Source organism: Carcharodon carcharias, chromosome 17, assembly GCF_017639515.1.
Source record: "Carcharodon carcharias isolate sCarCar2 chromosome 17, sCarCar2.pri, whole genome shotgun sequence".
Taxonomy (NCBI): domain Eukaryota; kingdom Metazoa; phylum Chordata; class Chondrichthyes; order Lamniformes; family Lamnidae; genus Carcharodon; species Carcharodon carcharias.
The window spans coordinates 6,470,828-6,483,864 of NC_054483.1; the positions used below are offsets into that span (position 1 = coordinate 6,470,828).

Sequence of the window (13,037 nt, forward strand, 5' to 3'; positions counted from 1 at the left end):
ATTTTAAGGTTATGCCTCCTTGTCCCATACTGCCCCTTACCAGAGGAAATAGTTTCTCTATATAGACCCTATCAATTCCTTCAACAGCTCAATTAGATCAACCCTTCATCTTCCATACTCGAGGCAATACAAGCCTAGTCTTCATCTTCCATACTCGAGGCAATACAAGCCTAGTCTTCATCTTCCATACTCGAGGCAATACAAGCCTAGTCTTCATCTTCCATACTCGAGGCAATACAAGCCTAGTCTTCATCTTCCATACTCGAGGCAATACAAGCCTAGTCTTCATCTTCCATACTCGAGGCAATACAAGCCTAGTCTTCATCTTCCATACTCGAGGCAATACAAGCCTAGTCTTCATCTTCCATACTCGAGGCAATACAAGCCTAGTCTTCATCTTCCATACTCGAGGCAATACAAGCCTAGTCTCGGCCCACCTTTCCTCATAATTTAATCCTTCTCACCCCAGTATTGTTCTGATGAATCATCAGGAGAAATCGTTAAAGTCACTAGACCTAGCACATCTCTGAGGGCTGTTCTTGCAGCTAAGTAGAAGTCCAGCAACTAAAGATTACATAAGAAATAGGAACAGGAGTAGGTAATTCGGTTCATCGAATCTGCTCTGCCAGTCCATAAGATCGTGGCCGATCTGATTGTGGCCTAAACTCCACTTTCCCGTTTTTACACCCTCCACCTCATAACCCTAGACTCCTTTGTCATTAAAAATCTATCTAACTCAGCCTTGAATATATTCAATGATCCAGCCTCCACTGCTCTCTCTGGAAGAGAATTCCAAAGACTAACGACCCTTCGAGAGAAGAAATTCCTCCTCATCATCTTAAATGGGAGAACCCCTTACTTTGAAACCGTGCCCCGTAGTTCTAGATTCCGCCATGAGGGCAAACGTCATCTCAGCATCTACCCTGTCAAACCTCCTCAGAATCTTGTGTTTCAGTAAGACTCACTTGATCAAATTATCAGATGGAACCCAGTCAATCCTTGATGGATCAAACCAACAAATTCATTTGTGTCCAGGCAGTGTTGAGTTGACTAAAGTCTTAAGTTAATTCCACTGACTCATCCCCAGGGTGAATATTCCTTCCTGATCACAACACTCACTCAAGCTCTTCAGGAGGCAATGGGAAGAAAGGAGAGAGAACGTGAAAGATGAGGATGTAAGACTGCCAATTCCCAACAGAGTGATTACTGGGGAGTCAGACACAATGTTGTCAGAATGAACAGAAAGCTAAGTCTTTCCCTCAGTGGATGTGACCGGAAAAGCAGGAATCTTAGATATGGGGGTAATGTCTCATTTGGTCCTGTGCTGGTGATGCTGAAAGGCAACATAGGAAATGCAAACAAAAACAGAGAATGCTGGAAAAACACAGCAGGTTTGACAGTATCGGTGGAGAGAGAAACAGAGTTGACGTGTCAAGTCTGTATGACTCTTCTTCAGTGCTACTGAGGAAGTAGAAATGTGATGAAATTTATCCTGTTTAAGGGGGGTAGAGCAGGTGAAGCTGAATAGAGGGCCAGCGATAGGTGGAGGCAAAGGAGGGATTGACAAAGATGTCATGAACAAAAGGACAAAGGGAGTGTAAATGGAGAATAAAATGAAAGTTTGTCAATCTTTCACTTACTGCTGGGAGATAGATTACAGCAGCTGCACTGGAGCCTTGGTCTCTCCCTCTTTCTCTCTCTATGCCTCTCCCGCGCTCTTTCTTTCCCTCTGCCTCTCTCCTACTGTCTTCTCTCCCTCTCCCCTTCTTTGTCTGTCTTGCGTGTCTCTCTCCCTTACCCTTTTTTCTCTCCCCTACCCCCGCTCTCTCCCCCACTCCCTTCACTGTCTCCCCTACTGCCCCTCATCTCCCCTACTCGCCTCCCTACTCCGCCGCCTCCCTACTCCGCCGCCTCCCTACTCCGCCGCCTCCCTACTCCGCTGCCTCCCTACTCCCCCGCCTCCCTACTCCCCCGCCTCCCTACTCCGCCGCCTCCCTACTCCGCCTCCATACTCCCCGTCTCCCCTATTCCACCTGCCTCCCATACTCCCCACCCCACCCCTGTCTCCCCTACTCCCCTTCCCATCTCACCTACTCTCTCTCTCTCTCTCTCATTCTTCAGTCTCCCACCCTTTCCACAGCTCATTTAGGTACTTGCACTGCCCATTGCATTAAACTATTACAGTCCATGTTGACACTGCGGGCAGTTGTTTCCACAAGCTGATGCCTCATTTACACTTTGTGTTTCTTATTTGGTCTGCTTAGGGTAAACTGGAATTGACTCTGGAACTGCTGACAGAACGAGAAGCTGAAGAGCGGCCAGCCGGGAAGGGAAGAGATGAGCCCAATATGAATCCCAAGCTGGAACCACCGAAGTATGTCCATAGTACTGGGGTCAATCAAAACAAACCTCCCAGCTGTCAAGAACATTTAAGCCCCAAAGTTTGCACTGTGTCAATAACCTCAACCTGCTAACATAGGATATAAGGCACAGAAACAGGCCCAACTCAGACCATAATATCTAATGTTAGATGTGATTCTGCAATTGGACAGCACTTGCTGAACAATCCCGAACGTGCTCAGAATTACACTAACAACCAATTTAAGATTATCAGTCGGACTTGCAACGTGGCTCACTTACACTTGCTAGAAGCTACATATATTCATACACAAGAACCTGTCCTCTGCAGGCAAAGGGAACAAGTCCAGGCATTGTGCCTTTTTTGAATTAAACCAAAAAAGTAGGGGGGTACAATAGTTCCCTGGTGCATTCTCCATGGCAACACCTTGATCAATCAGAGTTGATTTGCCAACCAACCAGCACTCTTTTCTCATGCAGTATAAATTGTTGCTCCCTTTGAAATTTGGCATTCCTGCATCTGTCCTGCAAGATGAAAAGCTTCAACAGCATGTCTCTTTTTTCAGCAATACGAAAGCCTTTCTGTTACCTGCTTAATTAATGATAAATTGAATTGACATCTGCGCTTGAATGGCACATCAGTTTAAGATTTGAGCCCTTAATATGTAACATTCTATGGGGTAGGAAATAAAACAAATGAATCACGAAAATGCTGCCTCCATTTCCCCAACTATCACCCCCCACCACACCAACCAGGCTGCCTCCATCTTCCATCACCATCACTGCCCCCCCCTGCCCCCACCACCCGCCCCACCACCACCTTCATATTCCTGAAAGAAATACTGCGTTGCAGTAGCACTGAAGAGAACCACTTTAAAATTCGACAGCCACTTACAACAGAAATGGGGCCAGTTGTGATGTGGCTTCAATCCCAGTGCTGTATTCAGAGTGAGTATTGACATTATAGAAAAGTTACAACACAGAAGGAGGCCATTCGGCCCATCTTGCCCATGCCAGCCCGCGCTCACCCAGGTGCCCTTTCTAATCCCACCTTCCTGCACCCGGCCCATAGCCCTGCAGCTTACAGCACTTAAGGTGCAGATCCAGGTACTTTTTAAAAGAGTTTAGAGTTTCTGCCTCTACCACCAACTTGGGCAGCGAGTTCCAGACACCCACTACCCTCTGCGTAAAAAAGTTCTTCCTCATGTCCCCCCTACACCTTCTGCCACTTATCTTGAATCCATGTCCCCAGGTTCTAGAATTCTCCACCAAGGGAAACAATTTTATCCTGGCCACTCTATCTATTCCCCTCATAATTTTGTACACTATGTCGGCTGATTGAGAGGAGGTGGGTGGGATGGGATTTGTGGTTTTAACTAGCGGAGTCTCCGAGCTCATGACCTAAACTACAGCACACACAATATTATTTCTGTAGTAGAAGAATGCAGTGAGGGAAAGGTAGTTGCAAAATCTAAAATGGTATGTGTAAAATCATTCTGGTTGGAAGGGGTTGAGTTATTAAATGTTCAAGTTATCGAATCATCTCCATTCTGGCCAGGGCCTGTGCTGTCACTATTTTCTCTTTACTTGCTCTGTCAAAAGCCATTCATAATTTTGAACACCTCAATCAAATCTCCCACTAACTTTCTGTGCTCTGAGGGGAAATGAGATGTGGTCCTGGGTACAGTCACCTGGTGTTTATGGTGCGAGCAACCCAGAGCTCACGAGGTCCAGCTTCTACATGGGCAAGGCATTGAAAACTTCCGTCACCCATCCAGACTATGGGCTGATATATATGTGACTCCACTGCAACACTGCGGCTAATTCTTTATTCTTTCATGGGTGTCACTGGCAAGGCCAGCATTTGTTGCCCAGCTTCTGTGCCGTAAATGAGTCCAATCTTCAATTGCTCTAGAGCTTGGCTTGCTCCGCCACTGCAGAGGGCAGTTAAGAGTCAACCACATTGCTGTGGGCCTGGAGTCACATGTAAGCCAGACCAGGTAAGGATGGCAGGTTTCCTCAAGGGTATTGGTGCACCAGATGTGTTGTTACAAAAATCGATGGTAGTTTCATGGTCACCATCTCTGAGACTAGCTTTCAATTCCAGATTTTATTAATTGAATTTAAATTCCACCAGCTGCCATGATGGGATTTGAACCCGTGTCCCCAGAACATTAGCCTGGGCCTCTGGATTTCTCGTCCAGTGATGTTACCACTAGGGCACCGTTTGCCCCTATAGCCTCATGGTGACTCTAGATGAGCATTAAGTACAGCTCCCTTTGCCGATGCCATCCCCATTCTGGCCTGGGCTTGCGCCATCACCATGTGCAGTCAAAACTGATCCCCCTTGCAGGAGGGTCAGTAACCAGAGGAGACAGGTTCATGATAATTCTCAAAAGAACGAGAGAGATGAGATGAGACTTCTTTTTCCTCAAATTGTTGTGATCTGGAACACACGGAGTTGGAAGAAGATTTACTAACATTTTCCAAAAGGAAATTGTATAAATACCTGAAAGGAAACATTTGCAAGACTATGAGGAATGAGCAGGGGTGTGGGACTTTCAAAGAGTGCCTTTGAAACAGGCACGATGGGCTGAATGGCCTCCTCCTGCGCTGTATTATTCTACATGATAACAATAGGGGATAGAACTCCAACAGTAGGATGTTACGATGATGATGCTGTTGCATTTGAATGTCAAGGGGAGATGGATGGATTCTCTCAGGTTGGTGATGGTCACTTCTTGACACTGGTGTGGTGTGAATGTTACTTGGTACTAATCAGCCCTAACCTGAACCTTGTCCAGGTCTTGCTGCATGTGGGCACGGGCTGCCTTAGTATCTGAGGAGTTGCGAATGGAACTGTACTCTGTGCAATCATCAGCGAACTTCCCCACTTCTGACCTTATTTTAGAGGGTGAGGCTGTTCATGTTGATGTGAATAGAACTGAGTTAAATCCACCCAATATCTGAACTAAGATTAAAGAAAAACAACTCCATTCTCCCAACTTGATAAACTCTTGGGATCACATCGTAGTGGAGAGGGAGCCCTGTAGTGGGCGAGAGCGTCTGCATACATCCCCACCTTTGACCTTATGATGGAAGGAAGGTCAAAGGTGAAGCAGCCGAAGATGGTTGGGCCTAGGACACGACCCTGAGAAACTCCTCCAGCGATGTCCTGGGCCTGAGATGATTGGTCACCAACAGCCACAACCATCTTTCTTTCTGCTAGGCGTGATTTTAACCAGTGGAAAGTTTACCCCCGATTCCCATTGATGTCAATTTTCCTAGGGATCCTTGACATCCAAGGCAGAGTTGTTCACACCTAACTTAGTGTCCCTTGAGAATTCTTCCATTGCACATTTTACCAATACCCTTGACCCTTCTTTCACTAGGTCGTACTCCTCAAATGGGAAGGTAAGCAATAGTGTGCTGCAGACCTCTGATATCAATGCTGTGTGATCTGGTACCAGCAGAGGCTTCCTTATGTGGGGCACATTGTGTATTGAGACTAGATGCAGTACTTAAGTAACATTTTTGGCCTTTTCTCCATCTGATTGCATTCCCTTTCTCCCTGTTGTGTAGCCGGCCGGACACATCCTTCTTATGGTTCCGCTCTCCCTTTAAGGCGATGAAGCACATTGTCTGGCGCAAATACAGGTGGTGGGTTATCTGCGCGGTGCTGCTGGTGGTGCCAATGATCTTTCTCGTGGCTCTCCTGCACGCGATTCCTGTAAGTATTCAGAAAGAGTCACAATGCAAAACAGGTGCGCAGTGAATTCTGTGCTGAAGAGACCCAGATAACCTGCGTGGTACAAGTACTTTTTAGCAACTTAACAACCCGGGGAGGTAAAAGAGATGGCTCTTGTGGGAAAAGGGGAGAACACTATCCCTGGGATCGAAATGTGACTGCTCGATTGCGGAAATGCAGGTATCAGCTGCAATGGATGCTGGACAAAGGACTCCCCACCGGGCTGAAAAGTAAAGACACGTGCATATAAAGCACAGCTGATGTCAGTCCTTCCATGTCCTGGGAGCCCATTCCCCTCTTCCCAATCCCTCTGCCCTCCTATCCTTCCCCTCCAGCCCAATTGCTGTGTTCACTCCTGTCCTGAGTGCCTCATCTCACCTCTTTGTTCAATTGATTTTAGTTGGGGTGGGGTTGGATGAGACAGGGGTGATGTCACTGCAAAAAGCTTACATTACAACAGTCACAACACTTCCAAAGTACTCCATTGACCGTAAAGTACTTCAAGCCATCATGAGGTCGTGAAAGGCGCTATAGAAATACAGATCTTCTTTTCTTCTGTTTCCATTCCTGTACCATTACCTCTGGTGTCCCTCAAGATCAATCCTCCACTTCCTCCTATTTCTCATCTACGTGCTGCCCCTCAGCAACATCATCCAAAAGCACAGCATTAGTTTTCACATGTATGCTGACGACTGCCAGCTCTACCTCATCACCATCTCTCTTGACTCCCGCACTGTTGCTAAATTATCAGACTGCTTATTCAACAGCCCATACTGGATGAACAGAAATTTCATCCAAATAAGTTCCCTGTTCCAAACTCCTTTCCCTAGCTACCGACTCCATCTCTCTGCCCAGCAATAGTCTCAGGTTGAACAAGACTGTTTGCAAACTTGGTGTGATATTTGGCTCCGAGATGACCTTCCAACTACATGTCCGTGCCATCAGCAAGACTGTCCATTTCCATCTCCAACTCCACCTGTGCCTCAGCTCATCTGCTGCTGAAACCCTCATCTATTTCTTTATAACCTCTAGACTCAACTATTCCAATACACATCTGGCCAGCCTCCCTCATTCTACCCTCCATAAACTCATGCAGACCTCTGCTGGACATACGCTAACTCGGACCAAGTCGTGTTCATCCATCAGCTGAGTGCCCGCTGACATACATTGGCTCCTGTTTGAATCAGTTTTTCGATTTTAACTTTCTTGTCCCTGTTTTCAAACATCTCCATGGCCTCTCTCCTCTCTATCTCAGTGACCTCCTCCAGCCCTACAACACTGAGATCTCTGCTCTCCTCTAATTATGCCCTCTTGCGTTTCCCCGATTTTATCGCTCCATCATTGGTGGTTGTGCCTTCAGCTGCCTGGATCCTAAACTCTGGAATTCCCACCTCTCTACCCCTGTTTGCTCTTTTAAGGCACTTGTTAATAGCTACCTCTCACCTTACCTAATATCTTCACTATGCCTCAGTGTCCAAGCTTCTGATGCACCTTGAGATGCTTTAAGAGTTGGTAATGATCAACCACACAGCTGTGGGTCTGGAGTCACATGTAGACCAGACTGAGTCAGGGTAGCAGATTTCCTTCACCAACAGACATAGCGTTGAACCTATTGGGTTTTACGAAAATACATGCTCACTTCTACTGGTAGAAGCTTTTTGGTTCCAGAATTAAAAAAATTAAACTGAAATTCTCTAGATTATTAAACTTTTTGATTGCTACTCTAGAAAACTAACCATCGGACTAATCTCCGCCTCTAAGCTGAAAGCTCACTGTTCTCCTGTCCTGCCCCAAGTGCATTAGGAAACTTTGCTGGGACAATGTATTGGAAGCACTGTTTTTTCTAACCTGTCCTGGGAGTAATTGATGGGGACAGTGTAGAGGGAGCTTTACTCTGTATCTAACCCCGTGCTGTACCTGTCCTGGGAGTGTTTGATGGGGACGGTGTAGAGGGAGATTTACTCTGTATCTAACCCCGTGCTGTACGTGTCCTGGGAGTGTTGATGGAGACAGTGTAGAGGGAGCTTTACTCTGTATCTAACCCCGTGCTGTACCTGTCCTGGGAGTGTTTGATGGGGACGGTGTAGAGGGAGCTTTACTCTGTATCTAACCCCGTGCTGTACCTGTCCTGGGAGTGTTTGATGGGGACAGTGTAGAGGGAGCTTTACTCTGTATCTAACCCCGTGCTGTACCTGTCCTGGGAGTGTTTGATGGGGACGGTGTAGAGGGAGCTTTACTCTGTATCTAACCCCGTGCTGTACCTGTCCTGGGAGTGTTTGATGGAGACAGTGTAGAGGGAGCTTTACTCTGTATCTAACCCCGTGCTGTACCTGTCCTGGGAGTGTTTGATGGAGACAGTGTAGAGGGAGTTTTACTCTGTATCTAACCCCGTGCTGTACCTGTTCTGGGAGTGTTTGATTGGGACGGTGTAGAGGGAGATTTACTCTGTATCTAACCCCGTGCTGTACCTGTCCTGGGAGTGTTTGATGGGGACAGTGTAGAGGGAGCTTTACGCTGTATCTAACCCTGTGCTGTACCTGTCCTGGGAGTGTTTGATGGAGACAGTGTAGAGGGAGCTTTACTCTGTATCTAACCCCGTGCTGTACCTGTCCTGGGAGTGTTTGATGGAGACAGTGTAGAGGGAGTTTTACTCTGTATCTAACCCCGTGCTGTACCTGTTCTGGGAGTGTTTGATTGGGACAGTGTAGAGGGAGCTTTACTCTGTATCTAACCCCGTGCTGTACCTGTCCTGGGAGTGTTTGATGGGGACAGTGTAGAGGGAGCTTTACTCTGTATCTAACCCCGTGCTGTACCTGTCCTGGGAGTGTCTGATGGGGACAGTGTAGAGGGAGTTTTACTCTGTATCTAACCCCGTGCTGTACCTGTTCTGGGAGTGTTTGATGGGGACAGTGTAGAGGGGGCTTTACTCTGTATCTAACCCCGTGCTGTACCTGCCCTGGGAGTGTTTGATGGGGACAGTGTAAAGGGAGCTTTACTCTGTATCTAACCCCGTGCTGTACCTGTCCTGGGAGTGTCTGATGGGGACAGTGTAGAGGGAGTTTTACTCTGTATCTAACCCCGTGCTGTACGTGTCCTGGGAGTGTTTGATGGGGACAGTGTAGAGGGAGCTTTACGCTGTATCTAACCCCGTGCTGTACCTGTCCTGGGAGTGTCTGATGGGGACAGTGTAGAGGGAGCTTTACTCTGTATCTAACCCTGTGCTGTACCTGCCAATTTCATGCTCCCCAAAAAATATTTTCTCAGTGGATGCTGTGTTTCTCTTCCAGCTTTTTATGGTATACGGAAATTAAACCCTCATTCAGAGAATGCTCATTTGTTGTATTTAACGGTTTGACTTTTTTTTTGTACAATCAGTAAACTGGAACGTGCAATGCTCCGGCACTGCTCTAAACTGAAGTATGTAAAGTATCGTAACTCCCAAGCAGTATAGCCCCAGTGTATCAAAACCATGGGCTCGGTATCGAATGATGCGCAATTAACGTTATTACAAGGTCTCGGTTTATCATTCCCGTACTATGGCTGCTGGCACGTCACATTAAGTATGGAAAGCCTGACCTGTTCTGAGTCGGTTAAAATCAGCTAAGGTGGTGCCAGAGAGACATCGTCTGGCCTCAGTTCCAGGGTTAAAGAAAGAGTGAAAGGAGAAATGCCCAATCTTCAGCTTCTCAATGCCATCCCACTGGTCCTGTTAGGAAGTCTGAGTGAGGGTAGGTTGAACTCAGTGTGAAGTCCCCTATCACCTGCCCACATCTGCTATACAGACTTCCACTCACAGAATATAGGTCAGGAGAACGAGGAGCAGGAGTAGACCATTCAGCCCATCGAGCCTGCTCAGCCCTTCGATAAGATCACGACTGGTCTGATTGTGACCTTAACTTCACTTTCCTGCCTGTTCCCCCACAACCCTTACTCCCTTGTCAATCAAAAATCTGTCTTAACTCAGCCTTGAATATATTCAATGACCCAGCCTCCACTGCTTCCAGGGGAAGAGAATTACAAAGACTAAAGACCCTCAGAGAGAAGAAATTCCCCCTCCCATCTCCATCTTAAAGGGGGAAGAGGCCCATTTTTAAACTGCACCCCCTAGTTCTAGATTCCCCCACGAGGGGAAAACATTCTCTCAGCATCTACCCTGTCAGTCCCCCTCAGAATCTTATATATTTCAGTAAGACCACCTCTCATTCTTCTAAACACCGATGGATATCATACCCCTGCAAAGTTCCTTGCGGAATCACAAGGAACTGAAGGGAGGGAACTGATGTTGAAACATGAAAGTGACAAGATGTCGCGCACACTCCCATCGAGTCCATGAGTACCGAGGGGCACTGTAACGGCAGTCCTGGGGAGCGTGCTGTGGAGTTTCCAGTTAACAGGTTCCCACTGGCAGTTGAGTTGTGAATTGGGTTTTCGTTTTTGCATATTATGTGTTTTTTTTTTCTTTGAATTTGTTTTTTTTAACAGAATATTCTAGCAAACTTTTTGTTGCAGTCCACCAGATTTCACAGAAAGAGAAAGTGAGGAGAGGCCATCCGAACTCGGAAGGCAGCCAGCCCTGTGGCAAAGTGGGGGGTCTCGGCGCAGAGGAAGCGGCAACGAGGAAGCTCATTCTGCCTCATGGCTTATTTTGGTGTTGCCCGTGGCTGGGTGTGTGCCTGTGTGTGTGTGTGCGCATCAGAAAGACAGGACTTCAGGAGGTATCCCATGTTTGTTTGTGAACATTCCAGAAAAACTTCACCCAACCAAAAGAAAAACCCTCCCTTGAGGTTCCAACTTCCAAAGCTGCCTCCCGTTGACAAAGAACATTTGATGCTGAAGGCTTTGAAGAACAAGTGTTTGAAATCACAGGCATGCTACTTGGAATGTTCGATTTCCGTTTGCCAGCAGTTCCCAGAATTGTTCCCCATTTACTTGCAATTTTTTTTTTTTCAAAAAACTGTTTTTAAAGGGGATTTTTTTTTTGTTTCGAGAGAACTTGTCAAAATAACCTATAAAAAATATTTTGTACTTGTTAAATATGTTTCAGCCCACTGTAAATAAAATGCCAAAAAATGCTCTGATTTCGCTTAATAGTTTCTTTGTGATCCGGAGATTGATTCTGGAAAAATTACAGGCTGAAATCTGATTGAGGGGTTTGGAAATCTTTTATGTTTTAGTAATGGATACCTTGGAGTAAGTTACAGGCTGGGTCCTAATGGAGGCTTTTGGATGGTTTATACTTGGAATCTATAATGGCTACCACACGGCCATCATTTGATCAAGGTCAATGATTGAAGAATGGCTTCCGAGAAACGTCTAATCTTCAAAGGAGAGGTAAGGGGCCTTTAATTGTCTTCCCCAAAATGTTTTTTTTTTTAAACGTGATGTAAATAGTAAGATACGGGGGAACTGATTTCAAAGTTATCATCTCAACCTCAGCAATCTTACGGTGGTTGTACACATCTCAAGATTTGCTCTTGTGGTTTTGACTTTGACTTCCCTGGATCTGGTATTTTTATTGACCGACTGTGGACCATGATGTAGGACAACTTTTTAAAACACATTCTTTCATGGGATGTGGGTGCCACTGGCAAGGCCAGCATTTGTTGCCCATCCCTAACTACCCTTGAACTGAGTGGCTTGCGTGGCCATTTCAGAGTTCGTTGCTGTGGGTCTGGAGTGACACGTAGGCCAGGCCAGGTTCCCTTCCCAAAGGAATCAGATGGGTGTTTTAAACAACAATTCAGTTGTTTTTTTTGATCAATATTAACAAGCCTATCTTTCAATTCCAGATTTACAAATTGAATTTAAAATCCACCCGCTGCTGTGGTGGGATTTGAACCCACGTCCCCCGAGCGTTTGCCGGGGACTCTGGATTACTAGTCCAGCGACAATACCGCTACACCACCTGTACATGTTGAGAAGTGTTGGGAATGTTCAGATGTAAATGAAGTGCAGTTATTGGGTCACAGGGAGAAAGTTACAGGTAAATATTTACCTGTAGCTTAAACAAAACTCAATTGATGAAATGCATAAACTTTATATAATCTTGGCCAGAATTTTCCAGCCCCCCCACCCCCCACAGCAGTTTTACCTCTGGCAGGGGTGGCGAGCCATTGAAATCTCTGTTCACACCAGTAGAACCAGAAGATCATGCCGTCAAGAGGGGCTGGAAAATTCCGGCCCTTGTTTTATTCAGTGAGCCAGAGATGACAGCTGCAGCACGTGGGAGTTTATGGATGGCATTGCAATCCCAGCAAACCCCTTGTGCAATATGTGTTTGCATCCCAAGGAACTTGAGCTCAGAGTTATTGCAGACACTGTGGGGCATCAGGGGTGGAGAAGGAGTTAGTAACCTGGACACATTGAACCCGGGGGCAGTCACACCCCTTGGGTTAGGAAGTGGCACTCGGTCTGGTTAGTGGTCAGCGGACAGGGAAATGTGACTGAGAGTCAGGCAGGTAAGGGCACGAGGTGCAGTGCTGGAGGAGCCTCAACCTTTCTCTATATCGAACAGGTACAAGGTTCTTGCTGTCTATGTGGATGAGCAAATTGACCATGTTGCAGGCCATTCAAGTGGGGGGGAAAGGGGGGAACAAAGAGGAATGTAGTAGTGATAGGCGACTGTTGACAGGGGGATATATACTGTTGTCTGCAGCTGCAGCAGCAGCTGGGAGTTACGAAGGTTGTGTTTCCTGCCTGGTGCCAAGGTTAAGGATATCTCCTCATAGCTGCTAAAGTGGGAGGGGGAGGATTGAGTTATCGTGGTCCATGTTGGCACAATGACATGGGTAGAATAGGAATGAGGTTCTGCTGAGGGTGTTTGAGGAGCTAGAATCAAATTAAAATGCAGGACCCCACAGGTGATAATCTCTGGATTGAGACCCTGCAAATTGGCAGAGGGACAAACAGATTAGATTAAATGTGTGGCTGA

The 13,037-nt window shown here is 46.5% G+C and overlaps 1 protein-coding gene across 1 annotated transcript in view; it reads left to right on the forward strand.

Annotated features, from left to right (window-relative positions):
- Positions 1–11,022, forward strand: part of LOC121290057 (myoferlin-like) — a 119,648-nt gene extending 108,626 nt beyond the window's left edge. Inside the window, exons 51-53 of the mRNA XM_041210213.1 lie at positions 2,265–2,374; positions 5,941–6,088; positions 10,589–11,022. Coding sequence (XP_041066147.1) covers positions 2,265–2,374; positions 5,941–6,088; positions 10,589–10,645 — 315 coding nt within the window. The 3' untranslated portion in view covers positions 10,646–11,022. The remainder of the gene's footprint in view (positions 1–2,264; positions 2,375–5,940; positions 6,089–10,588) is intronic.
- The last annotated feature ends 2,015 nt before the right edge of the window (positions 11,023–13,037 follow it).